Here is an 18,977-nt window from a genome sequence, read left to right on the forward strand (position 1 = left end):
CAAAACTACAATGAGGTATCACCTCACACCGGTCAGAATGGCCATCATCAAAACATCTACAAATAATAAATGCAGGAGAGGGTGTGGAGAAAAGGGAACCCTCTTACACTGCTAGTGGGACTGTAGATCAGTGCAGCCACCATGGAAAACAGTAGGAGGGTCCTAAAACAACTAAAAATTTAACTACCATATGATCCAGCAATCCCACTCCTAGGCATATATCATAAAAAAAAAAGCATAAGAGGAGAAAGGCAAGTTCCTCCTAAGATGACACTGTTCCCAAAAGGCCAGAAAAAATTTTTAAAAAGAAGAAGAAAAGATACATGCACCCCAACGTTCATAGCAGCACTATTTACAATAGCCAAGACATGGAAGCAAGCTAATTGAATGAAGTCAGACAGAGAAAGACAAATATTGTACGATATCACTTGTATGTGGAATCGAAAAATAATAAAAATGAACGTTTTTAAAAAACAGAAACAGATTCACATAGAAAACAAACTTATTTTTATTCACATAGAAAACAAACCCAAGGGGAAAGGATGGGAAGGGATAAATTAGGAGTATGGGATTAACAGATACCACTATATATAAAATAGATAAACAACAAGGATTTACTGTTATAGCACAGGGAACTATACTCAATATCTTATAATAACTTACAATGGAAAAGAATCTGAAAAAATGCTATATGCCTAAAACTAACACAGTATTGTAAATCAAGTATACTTCAATAAAATTTTTTTTTAATTTTAATAAAATAAAACTAGTGAATATAACAAAAAAGAAACAAACTCACAGATAAAGAGAACAAACCAGGGGTTACCAGTGAGGAGAGGGAATTGGGTAAGGGCAAGATAGGGATAGGGGATAAAGAGGTACAAACTACTATGCATAAAATAAATAAGCTACAACGATATGTTATACAGCACAGAGAATATGACCAATATTTTATAATAACTATAAATGAAGTATAATCTATAAAAATTTTGAATCACTATGTTGTACACTGAAAACTAATATAATACTGTAGATCAACTATACCTCAATATAAAAATAAAATAACTTAAGAACGAACTAAAATCCTCATCAACCATAATAAGAATTTAACAAAAAGTCTGTCAACAAGAATTAAGATAACTTTTATGCATCCATTATCAATTAGAAATGCGGAAGTTTTAAAAAAACAGGGCTTCCATGGTGGCACAGTGGTTAAGAATCCACCTGCCAATGCAGGGGACACGGGTTTGAGACCTCGTCCAGGAAGATCCCACATGCCGTGGAGCAACAAAGCCTGTGTGCCACAACTACTAAGCCTGTGCTCTACCGCCCGCAAGCCACAACTACTGAGCCCACGTGCTACAACTACTGAAGCCTGCGTGCCTAGAGCCCGTGCTCTGCAACAAGAGAAGCCACCACACTGCAATGAAGAGTAGCCGCTGCTCGCCGCAACTAGAGAAAGCCCGTGCGCAGCAATGGATACCCAATGCAGCCAAAAATAAAATAAATTAAATAAATTAAAAAATTTTTTAAAAAGATAAATACAAGAAGAAACAGCTAAGAGTTGAAAGTGGGGGTAGGAAATTGTTTTATAAATAGACCTCTTAGCACTATTTGACATTTTAACATATACATGTATTACTTTTCAAAAAAAATTTTTTTTCAATTTTAAATAAGTGATTTAGAGTTTTCGTTTTTCAGGAAGAAAATGTTCTCTTCTAAATTAGAACATAGTTTGTAAGACCAATATCAAAGAGCTTTCCCTGGCAATCTTCATAATTACCAGCTGAAAATCAAGGGTAATGATAACAAGAAATCCTTCTTGAGCTGAATTGTGTCTCTCCCCAAATTCATATGTTGAAGTCCTAATCCCTAGTACCTCAGAAGGTGATAGTATTTGGAAATAAGGCCTTTAAAGAGATGACTAAGTTAAAATGAAACAGTTGGGGTAGGTCCTGATCCAACCTGACAAGTGTGCCTTTAGGAGGAAATATGGATACACAGAGAAACAGCAGAGGTACACACAGGAAACCATGTGAGGACAGTGAGAGAAGGCAGCCATCTGCATGCTAAGGAGAGAGGCCTCAGAAGAAACCAAACCTTAATCTCAGACTTTTAGCCTCTAGACTGTGAGAAAATAAATTTCTGTTGTCAAAGCCATTCGGTCTGCAATATTTTTATTATGGCAGCGCTGGCAGACTAATATAATATTTTTTACTATTTCCAAATTGAAAATTCAGCATTGATATTTTAAACTCCTTGTATTTAAAACATTATTTTAAACAAAGAATTATTCTCATTATTCCAATCTCAATAGACTTTCCTGCTTGATCTGGGACTTAGGAAGGAGCCGAGCCTGACCATCCTTTAAAAACCCCCAAGGACTAGGAGACACTGCAGGTTTTTAATCATGGGAGGAATGAGATAATTATTTTTTCTAAAAGAAAAAAAAAGACACATTGTTTGCTCCTCACTTAATATGTGCTCTTGACGATTTAACAATAAGAAGTTTAGAATTTTAGAACTAAAGAGAACCTTACAGATCATCGGGTCCAATGGTTTTCAACAATTTAACATTTTTTTCCCCACCAAGCTAACCAAGACAATGAGTGAAGGGATCTTCTGCCCCATGAAACTCCCTGCAGCTGAGAGGGGTGGACAGGGGATGGGGTGGTTCCTCATTATTTTGAATTTTTTAAGCATTTGCTACTTTGCTTAAATATTTTAGTTAATAATATTAAATTTAAGGTTAGGTTATACAGATATTTCACAATGGAAGAAAAAGTCTTTGTTAAATAAGACTCAAAGAAAAGTGTTTAAATCAGAGTCCTAACTCAGTCCCTTTCAAGAATGTAACTTACCACCTAAGTTCACCTTCCATTTTGTCCAGATCCTTTCTTTTTTTTCATAATTGAGATTTTACTGGTTGTTTTAAGGATCAGCACAGACATTTAAATTGTATACAATTCTTTTTTTTCTTGGCTGTGTTGGATCTTTGCTGCTGGGCGCGGGCTTTCTCTAGTTGCGGCGAGCGGGGGCTACTCTTCTTTGCTGTGCGTAGGCTTCTCACTGCGGTGGCTTCTCTTGTTGCAGAGCATGGGGTCCAGGCGCGTGGGCTTCAGTAGTTGTGGCACACGGACTCAGCAGTTGTGGCGCATGGGCTCTAGAGCGCAGGCTCAGTAGTTGTGGTGCACAGGATTAGTCGCTCCGAGGCACATGGGATCTTCCCGGACCAGGGCTTGAACCCGTGTCCCCTGCATTGGCAGGCAGATTCTTAACCACTGTGCCACCAGGGAAGTTCCTAAATTGTATACATTTCTTAACATACGTACCAAAAATCTAAAAAATCATGTAGTTGTGATTCTTTTCTGAACAGTTATTCCAGTGACTTTCCAGCTTAAAATTTGGAGGCAAATTTTCCTTGACCGGGTATCAAGTACCAATATCTTCAAATACTGATATGATGTTACATCGTAAGTCCCACTAATTCACAATTAAATATCATATACACTACATACTCAAATTGTCAATCGTTCAGAGCACATTAACAAAGTTACGAGAAGAACTGGACTACCACAACCAAAGATGTTACAGAGTACACAAATTCTGACCAGGAGAGCCAAGATCAGGGAGTGAGTGGTTTGCTTTAGGAAACAATTCAACCAAAAACAACATGGGAAAAGAAGTAATTTCAAGTGTTTAAGACATTAAATGCACAACTGACTCCAAACTGCCATTTAGTATGCTTTGTATTATAGGATATAAAAGCTACCCCTCATCTGTGGAATGCTAAGCTGACACCCAAGGCAATCAAAGCCTTCCATATTCAATATCCCACTATTTTCTGGTTGTACCAAAAAACAACCAGCAAATGATTTCACCTCTTAAAAAAAAAGCATTTACACTTAAAAAATGGGATAAGGTGGGATTCCCTCCTTTTTAAAACTGTTTCTAGAGCTACTAAAACACCTGCATTTACAAAATACTTGATAAGAATATTCCTCTGGATTGTACAAGCAGGGAGACAGGGACCACTGATAGGACCGGATGTGTGATATGAATCAGAGTTGCTTCTTTCTCTCCTGCTTCATCAGAGTCTGGGCTCTTCTCATTTTTAGTTTCTCTGTTTTCTGCAGGTAAGTCTTCTTTAGTCTCTTGGTTAGCCACTTCAGCCTGTTTTCCCTTTGCTCCCTTTTTCCCTTTTGTCTGCACTGTTTTGGCTGAAGATTTATCCTTTCCTGCTGCCTTTTTTGGCTTCGTTTCCACTTTTGCGGGAGCCGGTTTAACTGACAACCTCACCGATCTCCTCTCGGGCTCCTCCTCGGCGGAGCTGACCTTCCTCTTGGGTATTGTGGCGGAGGGGCGGGCATGTGCCGGGTGCCTGCGGGCCGCGGCACCCCGAGAGGCCGAGAGGCCGAGAGGCCGAGAGGCCGAGAGCCTTCGCGAAGCTGATGCTGGGACCCGCCCAGATCCTTTCTTAACTTTCACAATACTCGCACAATACAAATCTTCCCAGCACATGAGCAAATGTTCAACCGCAACATAGTCTAACCCAAAGGATTATCAGGGAATCATAAAGTAAAAGTGCCATTTTTTTAAAAAACATCTTTATTGGAGTATAATGCTTTACAATGGTGTGTTAGTTTCTGCTGTATAACAAAGTGAATCAGCTATATGTATATACATGTATCCCCATATCCCCTCCCTCTTGCGTCTCCCTCCCACTCTCCCTATCCCACCCCTCCAGGTGGTCACAAAGCACCGAGCTGATCTCCCTGTGCTATGCAGCTGCTTCCCACTATCTATCTGTTTTACATTTGGTAGTGTATATACGTCCATACCACTCTCTCACTTCGTCCCAGCTTACCCTCCCCCCTTCCCGTGTCCTCAAGTCCATTCTCTACGACTGCATCTTTATTCCTGTCCTGCCCCTAGGTTCTTCAGAACCATTTTTTTCCTTATATTCCATGTACGTGTGTTAGCATACAGTATTTGTTTTTCTCTTTCTGACTTAATTCACTCTGTATGATAGACTCTAGGTCCACCCATCTCACTACAAGTAACTCAGTTTCGTTTCTTTTTATGGCTGAGTAATATTCCATTATATATATGTGCAACTTCTTCTTTATCCATTCATCTGTTTATGGACACTTAGGTTGCTTCCATATCCTGGCTACTGTAAATAGTGCTACAATGAACATTGTGTACATGACTCTTTTTGAATTATGGTTTTCGCAGGGTATATGCCCAGCAGTGGGATTGCAGGGAGGTATGGTAGTTCTATTTTTAGTTTTTAAAGGAACCTCCATACTGTTCTCCATAGGGGCTGTATCAATTTACATTCCCAACAACAGTGCAAGAGGGTTCCCTTTTCTCCACACCCTCTCCAGCATTTACTGTTTGTAGATTTTCTCATGATGGCCATTCTGACTGGTGTGAGGTGATACCTCATTGCAGTTTTGATTTGCATTTCTCTAATGATTAGTGACGTTGAGCATCCTTTCATGTGTTTGTTGGCAATCTGTGAAACACAAAAGACCCCAATAGCCCAAGCAATCTTGAGAAAGAAAAACGGAGCTGGAGGAATCATGCTCCCTGACTTCAGACTATACTACAAAGCTACAGTAATCAAGACAGTATGGTAGTGGCACAAAAACAGAAATATAGATCAATGGAACAGGATAGAAAGCCCAGATATAAACCCATGCACATATGGTCACCTTATCTTTGATAAAGGAGGAAAGAATATACAATGGAGAAAAGACAGCCTCTTCAATAAGTGGGGCTGGGAAAACTGGACAGCTACATGTAAAAGAATGAAATTAGAACACTCCCTGACACCATACACAAAAATAAACTCAAAATGGATTAAAGACCTAAATATTAAAAAAAAAAAAAAAGAAAAGAAAAGAAAAATCCTAAATATAAGGCCAGACACTATAAAACTCTTAGAGGAAAACACAAGCAGAACACTCTGACATAAATCACAGCAAGATCCTTTTTGACCCACCTCCTAGAGAAAGGGAAATAAAAACAAAAATAAACAAATGCGACCTAATGAAACTTGAAAGCTTTTGCACAGCAATGGAAACCAGAAACAAGATGAAAGGACAACCCTCAGAATGGGAGAAAATATTTGCAGACGAAGCAACTGACAAAGGATTAATCTCCAAAAAGTGCCATTTTAAAACTACTACAATGTAAAGGGAATCTCTAACTTTTCTTTTAAGTACCATTTATATAGTTCAACTAATCTCAAAACCATCCATGGCTGGCCAATAGACACATGAAAAGATGCTCAACATTGCTAATCATCAGAGAAATACAAATCAAAACCACAATGAGATATCACATCACACTTGTCAGAATGGCTATCATCAAAAAGTCTATAAATATGGGCTTCCCTGGTGGTGCAGTGGTTGAGAGTCCGCCTGCCGATGCAGGGGACACGGGTTCGTGCCCCAGTCCGGGAAGATCCCACGTGCCACAGAGCGGCTGGGCCCGTGAGCCATGGCCGCTGAGCTTGCACGTCCGGAGCCTGTGCTCCGCAACAGAAGAGGCCACAACAGTGAGAGGCCCGCGTACCGCAAAAAAAAAAAAAAAAAGTCTACAAATAACAAATGTTGGCAAGGATGTAGAGAAAAGGGAACCCTTGTAACACTGCTGGTGGGAAAGCAAATTGGCACAGCCACTATGGAAAATAGTATGGAGGTTCCTCAGAAAACTAAAATTAGAACTACCATATGATCCAGCAATCCCACTCCTGGGGTACATATCTGAAGAAAACAAAAACAATAATTCAAAAAGATACATGCACCCCAATGTTCATAGCAGCACTATTTACAATAGCCAAGACATGGAAGCAACCTAAGTGTCCATCAACAGATGAATGAATAAATAAGATGTGGTATATATATATATCCATATATAACAATGGACTATTACTCAGCCATAAAAAGGAATGATATTTTGCCATTTACAACAACATGGATGCACCTGGAGGGTATTATGCTATGAAATAAGTCAGACAGAAAGACAAATACTGTATATCATCACTTATACATGGAATCTAAAAAATAAAAAAAACTGGTGAATGTAACAAAACCGAAACAGACTCACAGATATAGAGAACAAACTAGTGGTTACCAGTGGGGAGAGGGAAGTGGGGAGGGGCAAGACAGAGGTAGGGGAGGAAGAGGTACAAACTGTGTATCAATATGAAATAAATAATCTACAAGGATATATTGTACAGCACAGGGAATATAGCTGACATTTTATAATAACTTTAAATGGAGTATAAATCTATAAAAATTTTGAATCACTATGTTGTATACCTGAAATGAATATAATACTGTAAATCAACTATACCTCAATTAAAAAAAAAAAGAACCATTCATAGCTAAGAAATTATAGAAGCTTTCTGAAAGATGGCACAGTAACATAATGCACTGGATATATTTCCATCAAAACATCATTAAAATATATATGAAACCAGTGAGGAAGAAAAACCTATAGTCACAGCTGAAATGAACTGTAGAAATCAAGCACATTCTAATTTCTGATAAGGTTTTCTACAGTCTTCAGTACCAATCAGATGTGATTAAGAGGAGTCAACTTGACTGTTAAACCCTAATTCAGGAAGTATCTTCTTTCTGAGACCTAATTTATTGATACTGAGTAAGTACTAATCTCATCTGTCCCAACTACCTCCCAAAACTCCAAGCATGGCTTAGTAGGAACCTTTTCCCTTTAACTGCACAACTGAAACAGAACTGGGAAATAGCAACAATACCAGTTAATATTGGCAGAATCCATTTGGGTCTGAACTCCAATTTATCACCCAATTCATCAACTGGTTGATGAAACTCCAATTCATTGACCAGTCTCCTCTTATACCATACTCTGCTTATTTTCAACCCCAATTAACTTTAAGAAACAATTAGGGCTTATCTGAAACTCTTGATGTACATTCTGTCATGAAATAAGGACCTGGAATAGGAAATGCAAAGCATTCTCTCAAATTCATTCATTTGGCCTTATGTATGGAGCATCTACTATACGCCAGTTAACGCTGCCGGGGAAAGTACCAATGGAAAGCAGCCTGGGTCCTTGGGACGTTCCTGGCCTCTGAAGAGGACCAAAGTAACTGTAAGGTAAGAAACACCAAAACGAGTCCAAAAGAATTAAACAAGCAAACAAAAAGAATGGACATTAATAATGCTCACTTGAGAAATATGTGAATGTTCTAGGAAAATTATTAACTATTTCATGATGATAAGAAAATAAAGAAGTTATGAAATAAGAGAGTGCAAGACAAACTTTACAACAGAACAACTAAAATCATTTAGAAAGCAGTAAGTTGCAGCAGATATGTGACAGAAAATTTTATGGAGCACACACCAAAAAGTTAGGAAGAAATTAGCAAGAGTAGGAGGGAAGGTGATAGACAAGGCATAGGGAATCAAGTAAAATGCAACTCATGAGTAATAAGGAGTAGAATATCATTCCACCTATAAATAATAGATGCCCCCCCAAAAAATAAAGAAGGCAGAATAAACAGAATGAAATCAATCACCAGACAATCAAGGTATAACTAAACTTTTTTCTAAAACTTGAGCATTTCATCAAATTATAAATTAATTAGAAGTAGAGAGGCATAACTTCTTCACTTTTGAAACAGTGGAAGAAATCACAAAAGTGTGATTGCATAAATATTCAAACAAAAATTAAGACAATATCAGGGAGGGGGAAGGTGTCATGACAACAACTGTAAAGAGATCATTCAAATTCTCACACATACACAGACATTCCAAACTAAGTCAATAGGCAGAGTACATGATCAGTTTGGGTTTTTTTGTTTTTGTTTTAATATTTATCTATTTATTTGGTTGCACTGGGTCTTAGTTGTGGCAGGCAGGTTCCTTAGTTGTGGCATGCGAACTCCCAGTTGCTGCATGCATGTGGGATCTAGTTCCCTGACCAGGGATAGAACCCAGGCCCCCTGCGTTGGGAGTGTGGAGTCTTAACCACTGCACCACCAGGGAAGTCCCAACAGTTTGGTTCTTTTAATGGAATATTAGTATAATAATTCCTTTTTCATGGCTGTGTAAACCAACAGTACATTTTAGGGCAATAAAAAGGCAATTAATGTCCTAGAATAGCATTAAAGGTGCTATTTCATTTTTGTTTTAATTTGCTGTTCCTGGACTTGTAATCTAACTTAGAATTAAGTAAATGAAAAAATGTGCATAAATATGTTTATTACAGTGTCTTATGTAAGAACAAATACTGCGATTAACCTAAATGACCAATTTCAGAGAACAGTTTAACATACTGTCATTCCAACATAACAGACTCTCATAGAAAAACTACATGAAATGCTCTCATAAACATGAAAAGAACAAACAAAAATTGTATATGTATTCTACATTTTCCAGCTATACAAAAATATTTACATAAAAATGATAATGTGCCATAATTAAAAGTTATTCTACACTGGTCTTTTTTTCAAATTTTACTGACTTTTTAATATTCTATTCAATTAAGAAAAATTTCAAAGAGAAGGAAAAAACAATGATAGGTATTAACAGATTCATCTTTTTCAGGAGTAGGGCTAAGCACCCAATTCCACTTCCACATGAGAAGGCAATCTGTGTACAGAGCATGGGCTTTGCAGTCACAAAGATCTGGGCTTTGGTCCTGCATGAAGGTATTTACTAAATGTTTGACTTGAACAAGTTAAATTACTTCAACCTTCTATTCAAAATCAGAATACCACGTACTCCATAAGGGTGACATGAAGTAGGCTTTGTAAAGCACTTTCCATAGTGACCGGCACAGTTAAGTGCTCAATAAAGAAAGGATGGCTACTGTTATTTAGGGTTATATATTTTCCATTGATTCCAAACCTGTCCCCCATTCCTAGCTAATCAGTCCTAAATTTTCTGATTTAATCCTATATAGCCAATCTTATCTCAGCTCTTTGATTTGTCCCTTTTATCCACTTAGATCCAGGTACATAATAAGTACTAAATAAATAATAGCTGTAATTTCTATGCATCTAGTTTCCATCCCCATAAGCTTCAATCTCACTAACCTGCTCCATCCTCCTCTATCCCGTCAATACCAGAGATTTCTAGCTTCCAAAGTTCAACCCATTTCCTAACTTTGGTTAATTTTCAACATAATATTGCTAGACATATATATACATAGTGCCAAGTCCTTGACAGGGATTTCACCTACTACCCAAAAACTATAGAAACACTTATTCTGTCATAGAAGAGCACAGAGGTGAAAACAGGTTCATTTGACTTAAGTTGAAATCAGATTTTTTAAAATGACTACTACTTTTTAACATATAAATCTAGTTGATTTATAATACATAATTAAGGTATATAACTCACTAGTTAATATTCATGACATACCCACTTTGTACCCAAACATACTGACTCCAACTCTCACCAACCCTGGAATACTAGTATTATTAGCAACACTTTACAAGTAACTGAGGCACAGGAAGATGAAATAACTTGCCCAAAGTTACACAGCTAGTGACTGACAAAGCAAAAATACAAAGCCAGATCTGTCTCAAAAACTTGTGCTTTTTCCAAAAAGGGTAAGTGAAATGTGATATTTTTAAAAAGATAATCCTCAAAAGAATATTACATAGTATAATAATACTAAATATCCTTTTAATAAAACATAAATAGTAGAAGTTGAACATATAAGCAGAACCCTTAACTTACAGTCTTGTAGTTTTGAAAAGAATAATAGACTGAATTCCCCATACTAATAAGACTTATTCTAAAAATTCATTCATATATTTAAGAAATAGTTATTGAGCACCTGCACCTACCATGTGCCAGACACTGCTACTATGACCTTTTTCTTGTATATGAAAAATAAATCCAGTCTAATAAAAACCTGCTTCCTATTGATTTCAATGTTTTAATACAAGATACCAAAGAAGACATTTTATTCATTCTATTAAACCAGTTTAAAAGTTACTCAAGGGCTTCCCTGGTGGCGCAGTGGTTGAGAGTCCGCCTGCCGATGAAGGGGACATGGGTTCGTGCCCCGGTCCGGGAAGATCCCACATGCCGCGGAGCGGCTGGGCCCGTGAGCCATGGCCGCTGAGCCTGCGCGTCCAGAGCCTGTGCTCCGCAACAGGAGAGGCCACACAGTGAGAGGCCCGCTTACCACAAAAATTTTTTTTTTAAATTTTAAAAAGTTACTCAAAAAGTACAACTGATCCTTGAACAACACGGGTTTGAACTGCAACAGTCCATTTATACTAGGATTTTTTTCAGTAAATAAACATTCAGCCTCCCTATCCCCATATGCAGAACCTGAGGGTATGGAGAGCCGACTGTACTATGTCACTTAATATAAGGGACTTGAGCATCCACAGATTTTGGTATCCTCAGGGACTCCTGGAACCGTCCCTCACAGATACTGAGGGATGACTGCATCATAAGGGAGAAATTAAGAACATAAAACTAAAAGTACATAGGGATTTCCCTAGCGGTCCAGTGGTTAGGACTCAGGGCTTTCACTGCCAGGCCCTGGGTTCAGGCCCTGGGTTCAAGCCCCGGTCAGGGAACTAAGATCCCGCAAGCTGTGCACCACAGCCAAATAAATAAACAAATAAAAGCACATAAACTGTAATGGCAAGTGCAGTGGGTTGAAAAGTGTCCCCCTTCCCACAAACTCACGTCTACTATATCCACAGAATGGGATCTTATTTGGAAATAGGGTCTTTGGGGGTGTACTTAGTTAAGGATCTCAGGATGAAATCATCCTAGATGTAGGGTGGGCTCTATGTCTAATGACTGGTGTCCTTATAAGAAAAGGAGAGAACACAGGCACACACACACAAATGGGGCCATGTGAAGACAAGCAGAGAATGGAGCTTTGCTACCACAAGCCAAGGAACACCAGGAGCCACCAGAAGCTGGAAGAGGCAAGAAATAGATTCTCCCCTAAAGCCTTCAGAGGGAGTGTAACCCTACTAAACCCTTGATTTCGGACTTATGGCCTCCAGAACTCCAAAACAATTTCTGTTGTTTTAAGCCACCCAGTTTGTAGCACGTTATTACTGCAGCCCTAGGAAACTGATAGGTTTATGATATTCACCATTAAAATCAACAAGTTAACAAAAGTAATCTTTTTTGAAAACAGGTTTTCTAAACTGAACTACACATGTCCAAGAATTCTTTTTTTTTTTTAATAAATTTATTTATTTTTGGCTGCGTTGGGTCTTCATTGCTGCGCGCAGGCTTTCTCTAGTTGCGGCGAGCGGGGGCTACTCTTCGTTGCAGTGCGTGGGCTTCTCATTGTGGTGGCTTCTCTTGTTGCAGAGTACGGGCTCTAGGCATGTGGGCTTCAGTAGTTGTGGCTCACTGACTCTAGAGCACAGGCTCAGTAGTTGTGGCGCACGGGCTTAGTTGCTCCGCGGCATGTGGGAAGTTGTTCGGCAGGCGGATTCTTAACCACTATGCCACCAGGGAAGTCCCATCCAAGAATTCTTAAATGGAACACAATGATGACAGGGAACCAAGCAAATGTTCACCTTGTATGAGCATCAGTTACTCCCTGTGCCCTCACACAGTGACATCCATGGGAGTTACTTCTTGCTCCCAGACTATTATGTTCCAGCTCCTAGGGTTTTCTGCTTTTTCAAGTTGTGTCTCATCCTTCACAGCCTATCACGAGTCAACTCACAGCCTCCTCTCCAATGTTCTAATTTCAGGATTCTAAGTTTCTATGGGCTAGAAAAAATCATAAAACTAAAATTATTAGAATAGACTTTCTAAAGTATGCTCTACAAAACACTAGGACTGGAGACTCTCCACAGAAAAAGATTTCATAATCAAGGAGTCTGGGAAAGGATGTCTGCTCTCCCTTTTGGAAACTCATTACACATATTAATATAGTAATGACTCTAAAGAGCCCTGCCGTAAAGAAACCTATCAAACGTTTAACCTGGTATTTCCCAGTCTTAATTGGATACAGGTTTTTCCCTCAAAAGTTTTAAAATATGTTGGGCTTCCCTGGTGGCGCAGTGGTTGAGAGTCCGTCTGCCGATGCAGGGGTCATGGGTTCATGCCCCGATCCGGGAAGATCCCACATGCTGCGGAGCGGCTGGGCCCATGAGCCATGGCCGCTGAGCCTGCGTGTCCGGAGCCTGTGCTCCGCAACGGGAGAGGCCACAACAGTGAGAGGCCCGCGTACCGCAAAAAAAAAACGTTTTAAAATATGTCCCAACATTGATTCTCTAACTATTTTCTCTTTCAGAGTAGGCAGTATCTCCTATTCTTTTTCTCCCTTTCTCCTCCCAGCAAAATCTTACTAATTTAAGGCCATAATATAATATGTCATGTTTTCCTTACTTGTAAGAACACAGATATCTGCCTTGAACCCAACTGCCAACGTACTTCAGCATTAGAATTTCAGTAGCGTAATACTTTTGAAAATATAGTCACCCTATTATAGCTTAGGAAACACATTATCACATTCGATCCTCACAATAAACCTATGATACAGGTAACATGAGGCTCTGGGAGATTAATTTGTTGAAGTAAAGCTATTAACTGATCAAGTTGGAACCGGTCTTCTAATTAGAAATATTCCAAGTCTTGGACCTCTCTACTCTACCCCACCATCAAAGTGCAGTGGGAAGGGAAAAAAAGCCTTGGCACAATATCAAAACCTGAACTTTTTCTCAAAACTAGGCTAAAGATTCTCCAGTGACTTAACTCAGTTGCAGCCAAATTAACTGCTGCTCCATAAGTCAATCAGTGCGGTAAATGGACTTTGTCAGGAATATGCATTACTAAGATATTTCTCCCCTTTTCCAAAGCTCAAAGCGTTACTCTCCAGACTGTCACTGTTTTACAGTAATGCTAAGATGTTGCTTTTCAGTGAAATGGAAGACAGGTATTTCTGCCATGAAAGACTTGAGTCATTCACAGCAAAGGTTACCAGAATTCACAATGTCTCCCGCACAACAAAAGCAACAGATGAGTCAACTAAATATTAGCTAACAACCTGTTATTGCTTTCTAAAGGGAACTTTGTCTAACTGTAGAACAGTGTAACACATGCTCTTCTAATCAGCTATGTAATCCTGAAGTAAAACAAGATCATACTTTGAAAGAGAGAATTTTAAATACTGATAAAGAGACGCCACAAAGATGGAAATATTTATAAAGATATTCTAATCACCCAACTATTTCATTCTCACTCTAAAATTGAAAAAAAAAAATCTCACTGCTAAAAGTATCAGGGAAATAACTTAATCCTAGAGAGAGACGAGTTTTAAAAGCTATAGGTGGAAATGTGAGAAAGGTACCTTTCCTTAACCAAACATTTCAGGCATCCCAAAAGGCAAGCCAAATACCCATGTTCCACCCAACAGCAGCTTAAGCAGTAAAACATTACAGATGCAACTGAAGCCCAGGCTGACTCCTCCCAGATTCCTTTCTCCTTTCTCTCTCCCTAGAGGTTACCACTATCTTGAATGTGGTGTTTGTCTTTCCCACAGGTATGAATCCATAAATGATCCAGTAACAATGTTTTTCATATGGTTATTTTACAAATTTAATTTTATATATTCTTTTGAATACCTGCACTACACAATTCAAAACTATAAAAAGATATACAGTGACATGTCCCTCTGCTACCTAGTTCCCCTCCCCTGAACAACTAATGTAACAGTTTTGTGTGTATCTTTAAAGAGACACTCTATACATATGCAAGTAGTTACACTTACTTTAATTTGTCCCTGCTCTTTATACACAAATGGTAGGAATACTATATACTTTGTTCTACTATCCCCTTATTTTTTCCTCCTAAAAATACACATTGGAGGGCTTCCCTGGGGTGCAGTGGTTGAGAGTCCGCCTGCCGATGCAGGGGACACGGGTTCGTGCCCCGGTCTGGGAAGATCCCACATGCTGTGGAGCAGCTGGGCCCGTGAGCCATGGCCGCTGAGCCTGCGCGTCCGGAGCCTGTGCTCCACAAAGGGAGAGGCCACAACAGTGAGAGGCCCACGTACCGCAAAAAAAAAACAAAAAAAAACAAATTGGAAACTGTTCCCTGTATTATATGAGGTCGCTTGCTTTTTTTCCCTTTTTTCCTAATATCTGCAAGGTATACCACTATGGATAAACCATAATTTAACTATTGTCCTACTAGAAAGGTTACTTCCAATCTTTTGTATTTATAAACAATATGATAATGAATAACTCATTATTTCATACACCTATAGGATAAATTCCTAGAAGTTGAATTGCTGGGTTAACTTTAATAAATACCGTCATACTCTATAGAGGTGGTACAAATTTGTACTCCTACCAGTAATGCATGAGTGTTTTTGCATGTTTTTAAATTTTATATGAATAACATGACTATATATATTCTTCAACTTCTTGTTTTTGTGGCCTAACCTTATATACTTGAAATTCACCCATGCTGATATATATAGCTCTAATTCACATATCGATTTTTTACTTAAAGAAGCTTTTAAGTAACTTCTTTGATTCATTCAAAGAGTCACCTATTTATCTTAAATTGCAGTTTTATATAGAAATACTCACCAAATTAATAAATAGATTGTATGTATAAACAACTCATTTGCCAAAGACTACCCACCCTACTAAAGAGGCATCTTCTTTTGGAAAACTAACAAAAACTGTCATTTAAATTTACTGCAGTAGTAACATGACTGTTCATCCATGCTTTTATAATTGTTCTGGGAGGAAAGGGGAGTAGACCCCATAAGGGAGTGGAGACTAATACCTTGACAACCGGGGGGGTGGGGGGGGAGAAAAAAGTATCTTGGAAATAATAAGATAATTCAAGCATAATCCCAAACTAACCCTAGTTGTCTATTTAAAGTTTCCCCTCAAAATGTTACCATTAAATTACCGAAGGATCTTTTTTAAACCTGTAACAAGAAACAAAATAATTCATATGAATTTAAAGTCCTCTCTGCACCCCCCCCCAATAAGTTTCCTATAAGATGGAATACCATATCGGGAATTTTTCTGCATATCTGTGTAACATCCTCTATTAGACTCCTTTTCTATGTTAAATTTAGCAATGTGTATGACTAATTTTAAAACCTCTAGCTAATCCAAATTGTCTCCATTGAAATATGTGGCTAATCATATAATTTATAAGAATTCTTGTCAAATTCTTGGCTACTGTAAGTTACCATCGTCACCACTACAGTGGCTATTTTTGCTTGTTCACTGGGCAGCTATGTCCCCTTTCCTCTCTTCTAAAAAAAACCCATTTCTGTGTAGGTATCTACTCTGTCCCCCCATACTATTCAAGTACTTCAGAAGAAGATGTCCCCCCCGACACACACACGTCCAGGAGTGGGCCATATTCCTCTAAGGGTAATACCATCTCTCCTGCTAGTGCCTACTTATAGGAACACAAGCCTAAGCCAGTTAGCACATGATATCCCTGGCCAGAGGGACTGATTGAGCCAATGAGACTCATGAGGGCTATGCTGGGGCTTCCTTGCTCTGGACAGAGAACCACAGAAAGAGATGTTCTTGGCTAGGCTGAGTTGGATTTTCTTATTTGGGGCAGAAAGCATCCCAACTGTTTAACAACTTTAAAAAATGCACCGGTTGAAGATTTTGACCACCATCAATTAATATATTTATGAACAAATGAACCATATCTATAAAACCTATGATCGTTTAACTAATACTGGCCTTTCTATATTTGGAGAGATTGTTGACTTTGACGGTGTGTGGTATTTCAAAAGAAGCACATGTGGAGGAGCGAAGGTTAAGGAATAGCAGTCACTGGAGGGATTCAAGGCACAGCCACATCACAGATCAAACCCAGGAAATGAGAAATATCCTCTTGCTTTCCTATCTGCCATGCCAAAAGCCACCTAGCCAATAAGAAAGTGAGACCTGACTCTGCTCAGGTCTATATTAGGAAAACAATGAGTATCCTAATCCAAACAGAACTCTGGGAGGGGTGAAGGCATCAAAACTGTTATTACTATTTGGGTGGCATTAATGAGTATTTCTTACAAATACTTATAAACTGAAAGTTTGTAATTGCTAACAAGTAAAGAGACAACATCGCCAAAAATAAATAACTTCAGAAGCACAGAAACATCTTACTGGCCTAATACACACCCACCCTAATGGCTGTTATTACCCTATTCTGGCATTTGCTTCTTACTTTCTTACATTGTTGGCCTTGCTGATTTTCTTAAGAAGGTTTAGGCAGTTGCTTCCCTGTGGGCTATACAGCAATTTTCCAGTTCTATGACTCAGAAAGAGCAAGAGAAGGAAGGGCTCTCCTCTTCCATCCCTAGATAAAATCAGAAAATGTTTATTTAGCTCCGATAGAGCAAGGCTCAGTTAGTTAATTCACTGCATAGACTTTCACAAACTTTTTTCTCTTTCAAGTCAAATATTTACCAAGAGCTTAGTATATGCAAGTCACAGGCTATTTATCCAAAGCCAATGCATGAATTATTTTTATCAGTTCCATACTTCCTTCCTCTACATCCCTAATAATAAAGTCAAATATTTTGAAGGAAAAAATATTTATGCCTCACAAAATTTCCAATTAAACTTTTTGTGCCAGCATTGGTGGACTGGAGAGCAAGTTTGTTATTTCCGGAATACTGTATTGAAACACAAGGGTAAGCGATTCCACTTTTCTTTAAAAAAAATTTTTTTTCAAGTAATGTACATAAAACTATTAATTAAAATATAAATATCCTGTGAAAATAAACGGAAACTAACTGCATCAGTGAATTAATAAACACTATCTGGAAGCAAAATCTGCACTGCCTACCAGGTTTGGTAATTCAGAAACACGGAAGGCACAGCGTCTGCTTTCAGACTATAAATCAAGGATCACAAATACATGTAGGACCAGTTTATATTCATTAACTGCTCCGAAAAAAATTAGTGATCCTTTCCGACAACATGGCCTTTTTTTTTTTTTTTTTTAAACTCTGTAAACTACTCCCCAAAGCAACCTTACTTCGGGGGAACACATTTCACACTTGAGAATCAGCCAGGGCAGGTAAGTCAACAGCCTTCTGAAGAGGACGGAAATATGGACAATGCCGAGGACGGCCAGGGAACCGATGGGCTGGCCCTGAGCCGAGGGATCACAGCTGGGACGAACGGCGGGCCGCCTCTCCAGGGTTCCCGGCCAAGACCCCGGCGCCCCCACCCAGCTAAGGGAGCGAGTAGTGCAGCCCCCGACCGTCAGGCCTGGGAAAGTTCGCACCTCTGCATCCCCGCCCCTCGCACGGACGAGCCCCTCCGGCCGTCGCACCGTCGCCATGGCGACCAGTCCCCACCCCACCCCCGCCCTCCCAGGGGGCGCCGCTCCGCAGTCCCGCCGTGGCCTCCGGCTCTACTCCGGCCGGAGCCTGGACAGGGACTGCCGAGCCCTGGGGACGAGGAACACAGGGGGCGGGGGAGGATGAAGAGATGCGAAAGGCGGAAGTCACTCGGATCCCGGGCTGGGGCCGAGCCTTGCCCCGGAGGTCCTCACCCTTCACTTTGCCGAACGTCCCGACCCCCAGCGTGTCTCCCAGGATGTAGTGGCCGATCTTCACCCGCCCGTCGTGTTTCTGCTTCTCGGCTGTCGCCATCTTTCTCCAGGAACTGAGTCTGCGCATGGCGCCGCGGGAGGGGGCGGAGGGGGCGGGCAGGGCCGCGCCGGGGGCGGGCGGGGAGAGGGTGGGGACGCGGGAGAGGAGCAGCGTAGCCGAGCCACCGCCCTGCGCCGTCCGCCGTGTCCCCGCAGCCGGCCGTCGGGCGCAGACGCTCCCCCTGGCGGGGCTGGCGGGGGTCTCTGGGAGGGGCCCCGGTACCTCGCTCCATGCCCTGCATCCTTGCGGCATCGGGCGCCCGCCCACCTGCGCGCGGGAGGGGGCTTCCTGGATTGAAGAGAAGGGCCGCAGCCCCTCGGCTC

The 18,977-nt window shown here is 40.1% G+C and overlaps 1 protein-coding gene across 3 annotated transcripts in view; it reads right to left on the minus strand.

The window, feature by feature from the left end:
- Positions 1–18,681, minus strand: part of PRKAA1 (protein kinase AMP-activated catalytic subunit alpha 1) — a 44,081-nt gene extending 25,400 nt beyond the window's left edge. The window contains exons 1-2 of one of the 3 annotated variants that reach the window (XM_024754608.1): positions 18,555–18,653; positions 17,225–17,348 (exon numbers count right to left, since the gene is read on the minus strand). Coding sequence is in view for 1 of the 3 variants with exons in the window: in XM_024754607.1 (XP_024610375.1) it covers positions 18,555–18,681 (127 nt within the window). In the remaining 2 variants the exon portion in view is untranslated. Of the gene's footprint in view, positions 1–17,216; positions 17,349–18,554 lie in introns of all 3 variants that reach the window. The other 2 variants (XM_024754609.1, XM_024754607.1) reach the window with 2 other exon arrangements.
- Positions 18,682–18,977: the final 296 nt, after the last annotated feature.

This window comes from Neophocaena asiaeorientalis, unplaced genomic scaffold, assembly GCF_003031525.2.
Source record: "Neophocaena asiaeorientalis asiaeorientalis breed wild unplaced genomic scaffold, Neophocaena_asiaeorientalis_V1.1 scaffold229, whole genome shotgun sequence".
NCBI classification, from domain to species: domain Eukaryota; kingdom Metazoa; phylum Chordata; class Mammalia; order Artiodactyla; family Phocoenidae; genus Neophocaena; species Neophocaena asiaeorientalis.